Source organism: Mizuhopecten yessoensis, unplaced genomic scaffold, assembly GCF_002113885.1.
Source record: "Mizuhopecten yessoensis strain PY_sf001 unplaced genomic scaffold, ASM211388v2 scaffold715557, whole genome shotgun sequence".
Lineage (NCBI taxonomy): Eukaryota > Metazoa > Mollusca > Bivalvia > Pectinida > Pectinidae > Mizuhopecten > Mizuhopecten yessoensis.
In genome coordinates, this window is record NW_018479676.1 from 782 (window position 1) to 18,411 (window position 17,630).

The window sequence follows — 17,630 nt, forward strand, 5'->3', positions numbered from 1 at the left end:
TCTGTTTTGTTCGAGTTGGGAAGCAGGCAGTATGTCAGTTATTGCATGATTTCTCGTCACTCGGAACTTATTACACCATCGCTTCGCTCGGGTGTAATAAATCCCTTGTTACTCGAAAACCATGCAATAACCTTTACTTGTTGCCTGCGCAAACTATGCCGAACAGAGAGTCTGGTCAAACCCAGTGCTTTCGTTTTGTGACATCATAACGAGGCTTACCAGGATTCTGGTAAATTATCTCATTGGTCAAAGGTTGACACACCATTTTCACTTTTTGAGGTCAGAATTTTAGTGGCCCAAAATTGCATTGAATATTTTAATTCATTAAAAATTGACCTGTATATACATTCTTGAAGTATCAATGTTTTCACTATTAACGAGAAAAATGGAAGAAAATGCTTCAAAAAGAATGATTTCATGTTTTTTCATTGGATATTTTACAATAATTCTTGAAGCTTACAAGGCTATTGATACAAGTGAAGCCAGATTACCTGAGTGAGAACTTGAGGGTGTTTTGAATAGTGTACAGGTGAAATCTCACTTGTTTTCGTGCTTTTTCCAAACTTCAGTCAGCCTTGTAGGCTTTGTGCTTAGTTATGATTTATTCAGTGGAAATAGATGGCATTATTCTGGAGATTTGACACATTTTCTTACATTGTTCCGATTATAGTGAATACACGGGTAGTTTAGGAATGCATGCATAGGTAGTTTTTTTTTTTAATTTCATTATTCAGTGAAATGTTTAATGGCGTTGACATAACGTCAGAATACGAAAGTAAAAACACTGCACTCTGGTAATTTTAAAGTCCTGTGTTTGACCAGACTCTTGAATTACAAGTGATCAAGCGTCTGGTTAAGCGAGATTACGGTGGAGGCTGCGGCGAGGGTGACGTGCACGGTTTGTCGTCAGGTACGCCGGGTACGTCAGGAAGTGTAAAACGACTGTTATGTGCCTTTACACCAGCGCGAGATATTACGAGTGGCTACATAACAAATCGTATTCCACTCTTAATGGCCATGTAATTTGACATTTATTCATGTATGTGCTGTTTAATAAATGTATCGGAATCGCAGTTCTTGTTAGGATTTGTCAAACAATATAGAATATCAGCGCAAAGATGAAGACAACAACGGGATAGAAAGAGAAGCATAAACCGTTCCACATGCATTATGTTTGGAGCTAGCTGCGTCACAACAATAGTTCCAGAAACGTTTCAATGAGAACCATTCAAATGAACCAACAATGATTTAGGTTTCTTTTCATCAATCAATGTTTTAATGATTATCATAACAACATGAATAATGATTTTTTTTATACTAAAACCATTCAACAGATTGACGTTTACGAAAATAGTAATGACGTCACATATATGGCAAAACGGCGCGTGCACTGTCAAAGTAAAGGTCATCTCAATACAGATCGAAGTCGGAACTTTTTACTAGTTTACACGAACTGTCATTTCCTATAACATGGACGCGTTTCTTCCTAGGTTTGTTGATGAATATTAACTTTGATGTTTCCGCCTGTCACTGAACCAGATAATATACTGTGGAGTCCGCCATGAAACTGGAACACTGATGAAGTTGACCGGTTACACTAGGTCGCAATTGATTATGTGTGTCAGTGAAGTTAAGGTGGAATTTAAACATGCAGTTGTTGTATGTGTTTAACTCTAACAGTCGTGTTCGTTTATTATTTAATTCTTTCACAATGCCCATGCCACAGCCATAAATCAATGTCTATTATTTGTGTGCTATATTGTTTTTATTGAAAGGCGATATTGCACGGAAATAGCCTGTGTTATATAATATGTATTAAAAGAAATAGCATTTTCATGTCTCGGTTATTTGGCAATGCTAGTTTAACAAGATCAGAGTTCAAACACTTCTGTTGTAATGTCTGTTGAAATGTTCCGACCTGTCAGTTCCTTTGGTCCTATTGGCACCCGAGCTAATTCACCATCGCTGTACAATTAAGTGTCGTACTTTCATATTTGTCGTATGTTATACTTCATTCCAGATGTAGTATGGAATTCTGAGTGTGTCAACCATCATTTTATCATGTGTATCTGTTTATCATGTTTTCAAAGCAGCTTTTGCCCAAAACATATTCAGCTATGGTTTCTTAATTGCACAGATTGAAATATTCCCCTATGCAGAAGATGGAACTTGGTCTATGTTCATTGGTAGTTTCCTCACTTTCTTTAAAATTTTAATGCTTAAAATTTTTATATCTCTTTTCCTAAGTCTGTTTTAGCAATGGCAAGCAACTACTAACTGATCATGAAGCTACCATATATTCAAGTAGCCATTGCCGTATTGACGTAGGTTTGTTGGGTGGACATTTCCTCATACATATTTGTGGGTTCCACACTTGATTTGTCTAGACTGTCATAGTGGACGGTGTCTTGTGAGGTCATACCATGTTTCAATTCATTCACCATCGTAAGACGCCTGCAAATATAGTTTTCACTGATTTACAATATAATTATTATATTATTTTTTTCGAAGGAATTTTTGTAGCTCACAAACTCTGTTGTAGAGGACACAATATAAGCTTTGGTATTAATATTATTGATATTTATATTACAACCACCAGAACTATGCTTATTTTATGAATGAATAAATATATAATTCGCCTGCAGGTAAACAATTTCTTTCATTGATGTGATGCACTAGTCTTTGTTCACCTCTACCTACCGTTTGTACAGGATCACATTAGCGACCGTGGCCACCGCTACCACCAGTAAGGTCACCACTATGGGGACAACGACACCGACTGAAAGGGATAACGAAGACTTAATGAGTAACGATTTAATCATAAATATGACGGAATTGTCGATCCAGACGACCGGAAATTTGAATTCCCAGTTAAAAAAAGATATTATATAAAATAGTTGCTCGTTACACGTAGTTTCTTGTCTTATGTCTAAACGAGCCAAACACAAATCTACTTCCTTTCATCCGATACTAAAGATTTTCTTGTTTTGATTGTTTGTAACTTTCATCTTATCAATAGCTTTTGGGCATTTAAGGACGTGTCAGTGTTTGGTAGCAGAGAAAAGCTCGAAGGGTTTAGTTCTCTAAAGACACACTTTGAAAATTGGTGTTGCTGACACTTTACGTTAATAAGGTTCTGAACCACCAAATCATTACACAATAATACGACTCTACAGATGAAGGACTGTGTTATTTACAAAAAGGACCCAGAGAAAATAACCGACCTATGGCCATTTAAATATTTTGTTTGTTATTGATAACAATAAGTCATTTATTAAATAAATTATCAAGAAATTCATGCTAGGAAAACTTGTTCAAAATCTAAAAACACATCAACGATGATATAAGGTATCTTCCTATTCACAATGCAAATGATATCATTTTTTACTTAATAGTTGATACTTTCTCTGTAAATCTCAACAACAAACATTCTGTTTTATTGATTAAAAAAATCTTCTCGAATTAAAGAGTGTTTTAATTCTAGTTTAGTTTTAAAGATAAAATATATGATAGTTAATGACGTATTTATTTACATACGCCTTACACTTGGTCCCAGTCAGCCTTGGCAGAGAATGGTGAAATGCTATTCAGACCACAGGAAGTTGTGCTTTTTGCAAAATTCAAAATGAAACAGAAAACCCCTTGGTTCCCCGTCACATTTCTTACATAATAAACTTGTATGGCACATTGTTTTTTAATATCTGAGCTCGTCAAAATAAAACAAAAAATATGCAACGTTTTTGAAATATGTTTCATATTCAAACTACTTCTGTTTGTTAACTTAAATATGAATCGTACACGGGGTTAAAACCAGTTTCACCTGTTTCTATTTCTAGTCATTGTCTTTAGGAAAGGAAGAAGGATTTCTAGAAAAGTTATAAATCATAACCAGTAAGTGTTTATTTGTGACGTTTAGATTACTAGTCTGGCACGCACTCTGTCACCCTCATCAGACAAATGACCAGAGAGGATCACAAAGGTGTAAACTATGTACGAGTTGGCAATATTGACCTGAATATCAATCTTGTTCCTTATCAACATAGAGATAAAAAGAACACATCTTGGTCATGGTAAAATATAAGCATATGAAAATGCATTGCAAATGTGTCCATAAGTCGCACAAACTTTATTTTCAAGTCACTTTTAACTAACAACAAACCATTATACTGGCAATGTACGAAAGATATTTAATTTTATAAACAAGTAATAAAAGACACCTTCACGACAAAATGGTAAATTGCTATTCTTAAAGAAATGGCTAAACAGAGTTCCGTGGGAAGTCTTCGCCTAAAACGGAATGTAGTGTATATATTTAAGAAAAAATAGATAAATACTGTTATTATAAGTTCCACAAGGCGAACGCTGTAAAATGTTATTTCAACTAATCTCATGATTTAAGCAGACGCACTTAGGGAAACATCCCCCAACCCCCATCAAAATAAAGAAAGGAAGAAAAAAGGATCAATGTTCAAAGATGATACAATTAGAGCGGCAACACCAACTTATTTTGGCCTCTGCTTTGTCCCTAAAAAAGGTAGAAAGCCTTCGATTTTACGGTGAGTATTTAATAGCATTGTAGTTATCAACATACTTAATGGATATCCCTGTGGATGACTTTTTTGAACACATTTCTCCTGTCCTGATGTAGTCTGTCCAGTATTTGTATCATTGTATGTAGTTATCTCCCTTGACTGAGTGCTGGTTGCTTCCATTGATTCAGTGGTTGTGGTTGTAGTCAATGGCTGGACGGTAGTGGTTTGTACGTACTCAATGGTTGTAGGCGTGGTCGTAGTGATGGTCTTATTTGTAGATTGATCAGTTTTCCCTTGAGGTTCATTACAGGTCACACTCAGCTCAAGGCTTGCAGACCCTATTGACACATTGAGATATTTTCATGCAAACTTTAATGTTAATCTATCTTCTCATTACATCCTCAATCAAACTTTTATATAACACTTTATATCATTAACCAAAAAATATTTCTATCAAAGTAATATAGAAAGTTCATGTCAGACAATTAAAATAGCTTATTAGTTAAGAAAATCAAGTATTTGAGTATAGATTATGGCAGAACATTTGCTTATAGTAATCTGATAAGTTATGTGTGCGAATAAACATATTGGATGCCTAGTGAGTTTACTAACTTGAATTCTTGTGATATCCCTATTAATACCATCAGTACAATTATTAAAAACTAATTGAAAACGAATTTGTGTGTTCCATAACATTCAGAACTTTTGCTTCGACAACAAACTCAATATTTTATGATAGTTTTATACAGTTGCAATACATACCTTGTAAAGTAATTAATATACAATGTCCTGATATCCACGATGTAGCAACGTCTGCCCGTGACAGCGTCAGTGTCAACATGTCTGATATCCCGAAATTGATTGTCGAAATGGAAGGGATTGAGGTACAAACAGTTTTAGTGAAACTACTGGATTTAGTAGAATTTATGCTAAGTATACTTCCACAGTTCTGTAATGGTGCTACACGCGGATATTCCTCCACTACTACTGTTGTTGTCGCTGTAGTTGGCGCTGATCCTGTATCCAAGGTAACGGTACAGGAACAGCTGTTTGTACCTGGACCTCCCGTACCCCAACTGTCAATCACAACACGTGTGTTTTTCAATGTTCCGCTTTCACACATCCGTTTAACTTTGACAGAAAAAAATATAAAAACTTAATTCTTTTCATATAGCTGCAAACAGATGTTTTTTTTTGTCAATTTATCATGATGGGTCGATCTTGAAAATTGTCATTAATGCACAGAATATTCAAGAAGAGCAGTAAAAAATTCACCTACGCACCAACACATCCGGTTTTATTGATTAAATCACGAGGATTCATTCCAACCAAGCCAAAACAAAAAACCAAACACAACCCTACACGAGCACACCCCAAAATGGTGTTGGTGTTTAACGCATTAACTAATAAAAAGCGCGTAATTATTTTATCTTATAACAACTACTTTCCGGTAAAAGTGTAGAAAAAGAAAAGAAAAACCGATATTAACCTCTATATTTTTCGACTTTATTTGCTAAAACTCAAAGGGTTTAGTTCTCAAAAGACACACTTTGAAAATTGGTGTTGCTGACACTTTAGGTTAATAAGGTTCTGAGCCACCAAATCATTACACTATAATAAGACTCGACCGATAAAGGACTGTGTTATTTACAGAATCTGCAGATTAATCATGGGGAAAAGATGAAGTAGTTTGAACTGAAACAATTAATTTAATCGAGATACCATATGTATCTTTGTGCCACACTTTCATTAGGTTCTTAAACAGAAACTGCATTTCTCTTTATAATCCACGCAAAGGAATATGGTCAAGCAGAAGACACATTTCTGCTGTTTTCCAAATTACAATACGTTCGAAGAAATTCTGTTGGAAAACTCTTCGAGTAATTTAAATGAATGGTTGCTTTAAAAAGACGTCGATTTCACATATTTACTAAAAGCGTGAATTGGAGACAGCTCCTGTATTGAATCGATAATGATGTACTCGATCAATACATATGAATGATTCAACAGTTGATAATGTTATAAAAACTTGAACACGAAATACATATTTTCTCAAAAATCTTTAAAGATGCGAACTGTTAAAAAACAATGCCACGTTTTTACTACTACGCAAGGAATTCATATATGCTCTATTTTAACAGTTATCTTAATTACCATTTGATAAGAGATAGTAAGAAAACATATTAGTATCCTAAATTATGATATTTGTATCGACAACTATTATATAACATGACCTTACTGTGATAGAAGTTGTCCAAACTAGTCTGGTCAGTACATGCCGTAGTGTTGACACCTACAACATATACTCAATGTAAATATGTGAAACGAGACAATAACCGCCAGTTAAAACAACATTTACAAAAACAGCATTCATATTAGTGGTGTTGTTTTTAAACTGAAATTCACGACTGAAACTAATATATATTATCATGAACTATATTTAGACACATGATTGAGGTGAACGCAACTAATCTTGTTCATCGTTTGTTATCAGTTTAATAACCCTATTAAAGAACCCTATAACCTTAAAATCAACTACATCATTCATAAGGAGACAGATTTTTTTATTAAACGCTTTTAAATACTTTCACTAAAACCGACATAATATAAAACTCTTTCATGCCAAGAGGTGAAGGATAGGGAAAATCCACCTGGGGGGTTTCAAATGTGGTAAACCCGAGGCTTCCTACACCCCTTGGCATGAACGAGATTTTTTTTCTCTTATTCTTACTAACAGTATAGGCTCAGCAACCATGAGAATGCGTTTGGGCTTGCTACCATTTTGAAAATACAATTTTGTCCTCTGACCTTTTTTTTGACGAAAACGAATATGCGAGATTCAGCATACACCGTACTTGCAAATATACCAATTTTATAGCTAATAGACGATATATCATCTACGTACTTATGTCAGGATGAAGCCTAAATTTTAAACACACTAGCACATTTGTACTCCTTTCACATTTACTTACAACTGAGCATCAACAAACAAATCACACATTTATATTTGCATATAACTATTAATGCTACAAGACTATGACTCATTTTTATGTAAGATACACTATGTAACATCCAAATCAATACTGTTTATATTTTAAACAATACCTACTAAATAATGGATGTTTTACTCTTTAAAAACGGAATTTTATAAAAAAAAAAAAATACGTCCCAGATATCTATACTTCCTCGTTCGTATTACCTTTAATATAAGCGTACACAATCACCGCCATGTACGTATATCCTAGGGAGTTGGGTCTGTCGCGTCTACTGTCCATGACTTCCCTCGCTGTTTTAAAAAGGGTAGGGAATTGTGACGTGACGTTCGGTCAATGCGTCAACCTCTGTGTCCAAAGGTCCAGCTGGTACATTGCATCAAGACCTGAAAGAAGGAAGTTACCGTAAAACTTTCCTATCGAATGTATACGTTTCATAGTGTGTGCAAAATGTAATTAATACCGCACTGGATTATGCATGCACATCTGTATAACCTTTTCGAACGCAGTGGTGCGCTGACCTGCACTCCTTTAGTGCATAATGCAACATAATTACAGATATGTTCGTTTTGATAAAGTGGTAGACCCTTATTTCAATTGAACCGTGCATGAATAAAAAAGCAAAATTACTTTAACCATTCAAACATTAATCTATTGATATGCTATTATATAATTGATGTTGTCCCTGTGAACAAATGAACAATGCAAATGATTTAAAATTTACAATCGTGGCTCATAGTCAAAACAAAAACATTTGGGCTCACAAAACGATAATTTAGGCACTCGTTTTAGTAATTAAAGTTGACGAAGTTTGATATTGACAGCAGTTTAACTGCTTTTATAAAACTGTGTAAATCAGGGACAGATTCAAAATGGAGAAGAAAAGTTCATATATGGGTATATCTTTTACTAAACGTAGTACTTTTGCAAATACAGTGCAAACCGCGGTCATGTTTTTGACCCGGCCAATGTGATTGCGAAAATTATTCAGGTATAGCATAACTATCTATAATGATAAGTTGATAGGACACTCCAGACGGCTGTATTAAGTAAGTATTAGGTACGATACAATAGAACATCTAGTTACTCAGGTTGGGCATATAAAAACAATTGATATGCATTATGTTTCAAACTATTTTTTTAGCGGACTGTTAATTCCGTAGTAAATCAGATTTGTGTTTAATTAGGTAAATATGTAATGGTGTATATCATTGTTCGTCCTACATTGACAGTGTCTTGTTTCAACTGCGACAATGTGCAGAATCCTTCGGACTGTCAGTCAACCGTTACCTGTAGATCCGGTCAGGTAAGTTATCTGACTTTCCAGTCCCAATTTACTATAGCCACGGTCAGGTAAGTCGGTTATGTCAATGAATAGAAACCGTAACCTGTAATTCTGCCTAGATAAGCTATTTCTGTCATTATAAAGCGACCGTTACCTGCATTCTCAACCAGTTTGATTGTATCCGTTCCGTATTAGCGATCGTTACCTGTAGTTCCAGTCAGGTAGTCTGTTTCTGTCGGTATATAGTGACTGATGCATGAAGTGTCGGTCAGGTAATCTATTTATGTCAGAAAATAGTGACTACCACATGTAGCTCCGTTCAGGAAAGCTATCTTTAATACTTTATGTTTGTAGTAACCATAAAAGTAGTTCCGGTTTAGTACATTGTAAGTTATTTTATCACTTTGAAGTAACCGCTTCATTTAATTCCGCACAGGTAAGCTATTGTAATTACTATATAATGACCGAAACCATTAGTTCCGGCCAGGTAAGCTTTTTTAACAATATAGAGTAATCGCCGAAACAGTTCACGATTAGTAAATTATAGTTTCACCATAGAGTGACCGTTACATTTAGTTCTGGTCAGTCAATAATTTACATAGTGACCATTACCCATAGTCATTGCTCAATAAGCTTTTTTGGCACAATCAGTGACCGTTACCTTAATCCGCATCAATGGATTTGCTATTGTATATTAACACTTATGTTCGTATCCCTGGTTTCTATTTGAATGTTACTTTGCTGTGCTGTGTTTTTTTTGTTCTTGTTTCTTGTTATGTTTTATTTTGCAGTTGGGAACTGATGAAGATATATACGTTTAGTAACGTATTTGTTGGTTCTACAATGCTATATAACAATCATAGAAGGATGCAACTAATTTTTTCGTCTAATTTTAGTGAAGATTCCGAATATTAAAAATGTCTTCGGTGATGCCGATATAATGTCACAATATATAATAAAATTAGGGACTAATTCGGAAATTTGTATTACCTATTACTGTGATTTGTTTGGGGCATGGCGGCCACTCAGATCCTCACAGTACCGTAACGGTTTAACAAATTCAAGTGCATTCTTTCTGCGGGGGAACAAACCACAACACAAAATATGTAAACAGTATTTGTAAGATATATAGTATTACCTTATTCGAAACGAAATGTTTTGGGTCCAACTGTGGCCAATACCAAAACTACAGTTGAATTTCCAAATACTAGTTAATAATAGTTTTTAAGAAACAAAGGAGAGAACAATACGAATTTTCTAAAGCATACCCCCCCCCCCCCCCCCCCCACCCACACNTCAAAGTATCTCTTATTTTACAGAGATGCTATATAACAGAAACCTATAACTCTTTGACGTTTGAACATGGATTCCGGACAGATTGCATCGACGACAAGGTGAACAAATTCATAGGCTATAAGCAAAAAGATTTGTATTGTATGGTGATATATATTTGTCACTGGTATTCTGGGTAAAGTAAATTTCCATCATCATTTGATTATTTCAGATGATGATTTGATTATTTCAGATGATTCGTATTTAAAGTCAAATTATTTTAACGTAAATAAGAACTAAAAAATAATAATAGTAAGCAATATTTGCCTGAAAACATTTTCATTCTTGGCTCTTAGGGATATTGTGCTTTTCTTGATAGATACACGAACACATGTTGTTCGGCAACATTCACTGTTCGTGTGCAACTTTGTTGTATGGACAATCTTGCTCGAAAATACGTTATTGAATATCAACAAATAGTTTCTAATCTGACATTAGGAAACATTTTTTGTATGTATACAGCTGTGCTCTAACCTGACATACGGAAGCCCTATAAGTGGGTCTGGTCCGGCTCTGATTGGTCGCCGATCTCACTTCCACTTGTCTTTTGACGGTGACTGCTGCGGATCCGACTTATGTAATGACAGGGTGCAGACAACACAAGCGCCCATAACAACTACGCCGGGACCAGCAATCACCAACAAGCCCAGTGGACCTAGCGGTGCACCAAATCCCCGAGGTAATGAAAAAAATAGTTATCTGTAATTTTGAAAACAAGATGGTTTTGATTTTATATATCTCCCTTAAAATTTGGCAGATTTTCATTGTACGTGGGGTCGCCCTCTTGCTTCAGGCTGGAGAGAATTTACATTTAGTCCAATATGAAGATCGGTAGACTGGCAAGCTGGGAGTCATTGATTCGATAGGTGCAAGGAAGCCTCTTTCTTTCCTGCTACAAAAATGATAAAATGATAACGGCTCATGAAGATTTTTGTCTTTCCTGTTTTGTGTGATCCACTGTAACATATTGCTTTGTCTTCTAATTTGCCTCACATGTTGAGACTGTCATGTTTGTGTCCCCTGTTTTGCCTCTGATGTTAACATGTGTTATATTGTTTTGTGTCTCGATTTCGTCCTTTTGTGTTGACGCTGTGGTATCAACATTTGTATGGGCAATAAGGCACTAAAGGGGGAAATATTATGACGATTCATTAAAAAGTAGGGATCAAATGTGGGTTTTTTTAATTTAATATACCAAAAGTTTGTAACTGGAACGGAGACTGTCCCCCGGGATTCCATGCCCACAACAGGATGTGCTATAACTTTGGTCCTACGGAAATGGAATGGGACGATGCGCTGGTAAATATTGTTTATACGATTCATATATAAGAATATCATAAACATTTATCATACTTTAGCACTTTAGACACTTTACATTAGTGATGTATCTTGTTTATTTCATTGACAATGGCACACACAACTTTTAAATAGAGCAGTGTTCTGCACAATGATTGAATGAATATATGAAAAATATAAAATAAAATAAAATTGATACCGTTGGTTTAAAATGATTTTTGCTATTTCTTAAAATTAGCCCCCTCCCCCCTTCTAAAAAGAGAAAACAAAAGTGAACCCATATCGACCTACTCTATGTTTTAGTCATGCTTCCTGAACAATACATATGTTTTTCTTACCTTCTTATAATAGTTTATTTCTGTAAATGGTTGTCGACAGACTACGAATTCAACAATATTTTCAGTTACAACCAACTTGCTCATGCTGTTTTTGTTTCTGTGTTAAATTCTTTTCATCATGTATTCAAATTTACACCTAGGGTTATTGTAAAGAAAGATGTTCTCACCTTGCTGAACTGAAAACGGATTATCAACTACAGAACGTCATAAATTATTTCCGCCATCAGCCAAACTCAGGTATTGTATTAATGTTTTGTGTCTGGGTCTACTTAGTTACGAAATTATTCATATCACAAATATTTTCTATTCGTGATAAATATTCCTGTCGTTAAAAATTAACAATAATACATCGAAACAATATACCTGTATTAAAAGGGATTTCTTAGGTCAATAATGTATCGAATTTGAACCTTCACATGTTAAATTATTCAAGTGGTCGGGTGGTGCAGTGGATAGTGCACTTGCCTTTCACCAAGGTTGCCGGGGTTCGATTCCCCGATCGGGTTGGGGTCACCTGCCCGACCACGTGGGTTTTCTCCGGGTACTCCGGTTTCCTCCCACACTAAGACCCCCACGCGCTAACATCCGGGTCAACAAGAGTGATTAATATAAGTTGAAATAACTTGTTTCATAAATGTTGTAAAATAATTAAAGTTTATATATTTATATTTTATATTTAAAGTATTCTAAAGATTAATAAAAAATGAAAATAATTTTATCTGCAGTTGATGCATAAAGATAACTTATGTCACGTTTTGTGTACGGTTTTCTCTTTGGGAGTCATTGGTGGCTTTGCTTTGTTTTCATTTTATTGGTGCTGTCTTTTACCTTGTCGTATTGTATGCTTAGTTTTGATCTTGTATGTAAGCAATGCGATGTCGAATTTTTCATTAAAATTTAAATAGTAATTTTTTTTCAATTCTTATTACAGTATACCGGAATCATTTCGCTGCAGTTTAATTTTCGCCCGCCGTAATTTGTGCGAATTTATTATTACAGCGAACAATATTTAACAACATAATATGCATTGTAATTTAAAATGAAAGGCTAAACGAACACTGGGCGAAAACGCATTATTCTGATGAAGGGCGAAAGCTTAACTGGGCGAAAGTTTACCTGTATACAGTAAAGAACTCAGTTAGTAATTTTGTGTAAAGTAAAGTAGCTTTATGTAAAACTGTCTTTGATGCTTCGCAGTTTTGCAATATCTGCATAGTTTGTTGTTTCTAAAATCGGAATATATCAAATTGCAATTATAATAAAAAAATTAAAGTTTAGAAATTTCAATATATGTAACAAAAAGGACTAAGTACCTAACCCTGCCATAGACCTCTTCCACTGTTTTTTTATCTGTATTTTTTAAACTGATTGAACAAAGTGAAGAAAATAGGATGTGAAAACGACGAAAAAACCCAATTTAGTTTTAATAATCCTTTTTGTAATTAAGAGTAAGTTAAATCATATTTCAGGATGTCATCCACAAATGGATTATTTCACTGGGGCGGTGGAAACTGGTACCGACATATTTAAATGGATTTGGTATCACAGTGGTGATGCCGTTAGCTCTAGCGTTCTCGTCGCTTATATCAATAGCAAAACCCATTGCAGTGTTGTAAGACATATCGGGGGACCTAGCTTCCTGTTATCGCACAGACATTGCTATTATCTGTTTCGACCAATGTGTGAAGTTGCAATGCCGTCTCATTGATTGAGTTTTAAATGTTAGAAGGCTGGTACACAATATAAAAGCATTTTTTTCGCACAAATTTGTTGGTTTATGTTTGTACTTCCGAAGAGCCAAGTAAGCTTTAGCCGTGGCGCGGTGTCCGGCGTCCGTCCGTCCGTTCACTCATTTATCCGTCCAACATCAGCTCATTACTTTAAACGACTTCTTCTTAATATCCGAAATGCCTAGGGTGATGATATTTGGCAAGCAACATTATAGGATTAATTGCAATCAAGTTTGTTCAATTGAATGACTTTCACCTATATTCAATGTCGCAAGGGTAAAAAATGTTACAAATTTCAACAACTTCTTCTAAATAGCCAAAATGTCCAGGATTATAATATTTCGCGAGTAGAATATGCTAATAAAGAGTTAATAACTTTGTCCAAATGAATGACTTTTACCCATATTAAAGGTCAAACCTTTAAAAAACTTCTTCATACTAATTAAAAGGCTTAAGATGATGGTGCATTGATTTGAATAGTACAATGCTAGGGGCACGGAGTATAAAGTTTCTTCCAATGAATGACCTTCATAAGTTTCAAAATCACAGGGGTAAAATATGTTAAAATCCTTTAAATTATGTCGTCTGAATAACCAAAAGATATAAGGTAATAATAGTTGACCAGTATCATGCGCAGGTGAAGAGCTGCGTGGTGTAATCAAATAACTGACCTTCAGTTGTAGTCAAGGTCACAGGGTCAATGTGTTGCAAATATCTTAATGACTATTCTGAAAAAAACACCAAATAGTCTTAGATGGTGCTATTTAGGCAGTAACAAGTTCAGATAACGAGCTACGACCTCAGTTCAAATCAAAGACCTTCGCCCTATATGCAATGTTACAGAGGTCAAGTGTCATGAAAACATTTAAACATTTTTTCAGAACAAGCAAAAGGTAAAGAGTTTTGATAATTAGATAGTAGCAGGCTTCGAGGAATAGCTATCGTGTTTGGTCATGTGCATTCCCTTGACCTTCTTTTAATGTTACATGGTCAAATCGATGAGTGTAAAGATTTAAATTACATCTTCTCAATAAACAGACGGTCAAGGGTATTGCTATTTGGCAAGTAGCATCCTGGGATAAAGGACTCTAAAGCTATTTCAACTTATCGAACCTGTTAAACTTTCAATGTCACAGTAGCAAAATGATAACTTGCCTGTAGCTATATTTTAGGTTACAAGTATATGATTAATAGCAGGTGAGCGATGCAAGCCTATTGGGCCTCTTGTTAAGATTATAAATATTGACCAACCTCTCTGATTTGTGACTAGCATATACAACAGACAATCATGGTATCTATAAAGCATTAATGTGATGATGATTATCAAAACAAAGTGCTCTTAGTTCTGCATTGGATTTATAAGACGACATTCTTGTGGCATACTTAGTTTTGCAGATTGATTTCATCGAGATAAACCGCGAAAACAATTTTGCATCATACAGTCTGCAAATGGGAATAATTAAGTCACGGTGACTTATATTTCAGGCTACGATGCTATGGAGGATTATTATATCGGGGCGGTAGACAGGGGCGTAGGGATGTGGACTTGGTTCTACAGCGGTGATGAGGTCGACAGAGACCTTATTACTCCAAGCTTCCACACACACAAATATGATCACTGTGCCACTGTATTTTTTGAAATTGACGACGATGATTCTGAAATCGGCAATGTCCTCTGTGACGAAGTGTTTAGACCGATGTGTCAAGTAAATCAAGCATAAATGGTATATCCATGGACGAAAAGCAATATTGATTAAATTATTTATATATTTGGAGATTGTTATTTTTCTATATTTTTTTCTCTTACTCTTAATTTTTATGCAATTTTGGACGCATAAGATCTAGGATGGGAAGGATGCTGGAACAATCATCACTGCAGGTCGATAGCACATAAACACGACCTGTTACAGATCAAACAAAAGGAAGACATTCTATGGTTCTTGGAGCTTAAAAACAACATTACAATTATCATCAAACATATAAACAGACATGACGTCACTAGCGAGTTTGTTTTGTTGTCCGATCCGTGCATAATTGTACGATATTTTATAGTATACTTTTATTTAAGGTTATACGTAATTGCTCAATACTTCAGAATATTTTAATAAACACGTTAATATTATAGCAAACATTTCAAACGCAGAAACTTTTCTTGCTTTGCATTTACTTTTTATTATTGCAGAGAGCGTTCATTTTTGACCAAAAAAACACCCACGCATAAATAGTATAAATGCAACGAACATGGTCTCGGTATATAAAGTGCTGCTAACTTTGTTGGAAGTGTGTTTCTTATTTAAAAAAACAACAACAAAAAATACAATATACCAGTGTTTGTTGTGTGCACAAATGTTATCATCATACTGACGTCACGGCATGATCGGTTGGATGGAAAGTATAATGTTCTCTAAATGGCAAACAATCCAACTACGGCTTTCTTTCTCTCTTCATGCCATTACTGGTTGAGTTATTATCATAATCACAATGGAATTAGAGAAAAAAACTAGGTATAATACCACTCGTTTCAGGGTATGACCACATCGCGGACTATTTCATAGGGGCAGTTGACAAAGGCGTAGGCGTATGGACATGGTACAACAGTGGTGAAACGGTTGATAGCGACATAGTGGTACCGGATTACCACCAGCACACTAAAGATCACTGCGCTATTGCCATGGAAGTCAGCGTCGGGGCCCCGTTCGAACATGACTTTGACTACGGTGCCGCACTTTGTACCGATGTGTACAAACCAATGTGCGAGGTGATGCGTCAGTAGGGATGACGTCATGAAGGATAGATCGAGTTTCTCACATTGTTGAAACACTATTCAGATTATTAAAAAATGTACATGCATTCATGCTTAGTTGAGTGTAACGTACTTTTTTGCTAAGAAAGTCGTTTGTAAAGGAAAAAAAAGGTTTCGAACATCAATGAAAAAATGAATATTGAGGTTTAAACTCTTTCAATACATGAAAACTAACCGCGTTATTTATATAGCAATTTACGCATACTTAAAAACGAAACAAACAAACAAAATTGGCAGTCAGAAGGAGACCTCACTCTTTTTCTTCTTTATTATGGTAATATCGTTTCATATACATATATATTTTCTTGTCATATGATACGGGGAAAGGCCACAATTTCACCATATCTATAAGCTTTCCTATAAGTAAACGCCGCGAGAGTCCTGCATTCCATTGATTTGAATATTTATGAGTAATATTTATAGTTGTTCAGTCCTATCACAACTGCGTACTGTTTTCACAATTGCAATAACTAATGGCACACGGAAGTTTTAGTATAGTTGAGGTTAAAAAATAGCACTACATGTAGTTTTGTACATTGTGTAAGCCCCAAAATAAAAACGAATATATATATATAAATGCGTCCCTGGTATTTATACTTCCTTGTTCTTACTACCTGTAATATAGGCGTACACAAAGACCAACATGAACGTATATTCCACTGGGCTTAGTCTGTCTCGTCGACTGTCCATGACTTCACTTACTGTTTCAATGGTAGGTAGGGAATTGTGACATGACGTTCGGTCAAAGCTTCAACTTCTGTGTCCCAAAGTCCAGTTGGTATGCATCAAAACCTTGTAGGAGTAAGTCATCGTACATCTTTCCTATTGAGTGCGATTGTGGACTTAATATAGCACTGGGTTATGTATTCAAACTTGTATAAGCTTTTCGAACGCATCGGTGCATTGACTTACACTCAGTAAGTGTATAATGGAACAAAATTACGGATATGGCCGTTTTGATAAAGTGTTTAGACCCTTATTTCTATTGTACCATGAACGAATAAAGATAAATTGTATTTAACCTTTTTTTTATATTTACATCTGGTGTGGCAAAGCCCTTCTTTATTATTACTAAAGTACTGCCAATAGCAGCTTTATCTTATGAGACTATAACTGAAGTTGGTCTTTGCACCTCCGAGCGACTTTACAGTGTCACTCCCGAACTTATCGGTATCTTCTGCTTTGATCCCGAACACCAGCTGCCTGTCTCAAGTGTCTGTGTGATCAACAAACAATTTTACGCCTGGATTTTTCACCAATTCAACCTTCTCCGGTTGCACGATCAGCATCAACAACATGCCGGACTGCAACTATAACCCTG

At 35.4% G+C, this 17,630-nt stretch overlaps 2 protein-coding genes across 2 annotated transcripts; one reads left to right on the forward strand and one right to left on the reverse strand.

Moving 5' to 3' along the window:
• Positions 1-1,098: 1,098 nt before the first annotated feature.
• LOC110441130 (cell wall protein DAN4-like) lies at positions 1,099-7,971 on the reverse strand. The gene is made up of 6 exons (XM_021484227.1): positions 7,732-7,971; positions 6,772-6,825; positions 5,295-5,663; positions 4,592-4,870; positions 2,701-2,779; positions 1,099-2,454 (listed from the first exon to the last, which is right to left on the reverse strand). The coding sequence occupies exons 1-6, from the start codon at positions 7,805-7,807 to the stop codon at positions 2,301-2,303; spliced, it is 1,011 nt and encodes a 336-aa protein (XP_021339902.1). The 5' UTR covers positions 7,808-7,971; the 3' UTR covers positions 1,099-2,300.
• A 3,399-nt stretch (positions 7,972-11,370) lies between these two features.
• On the forward strand, positions 11,371-16,394 carry LOC110441129. The gene is made up of 3 exons (XM_021484226.1): positions 11,371-11,441; positions 11,917-12,013; positions 16,032-16,394. Exons 1-3 carry the CDS (start codon positions 11,394-11,396, stop codon positions 16,277-16,279), a joined length of 393 nt encoding a protein of 130 aa, XP_021339901.1. The 5' UTR covers positions 11,371-11,393; the 3' UTR covers positions 16,280-16,394.
• The last annotated feature ends 1,236 nt before the right edge of the window (positions 16,395-17,630 follow it).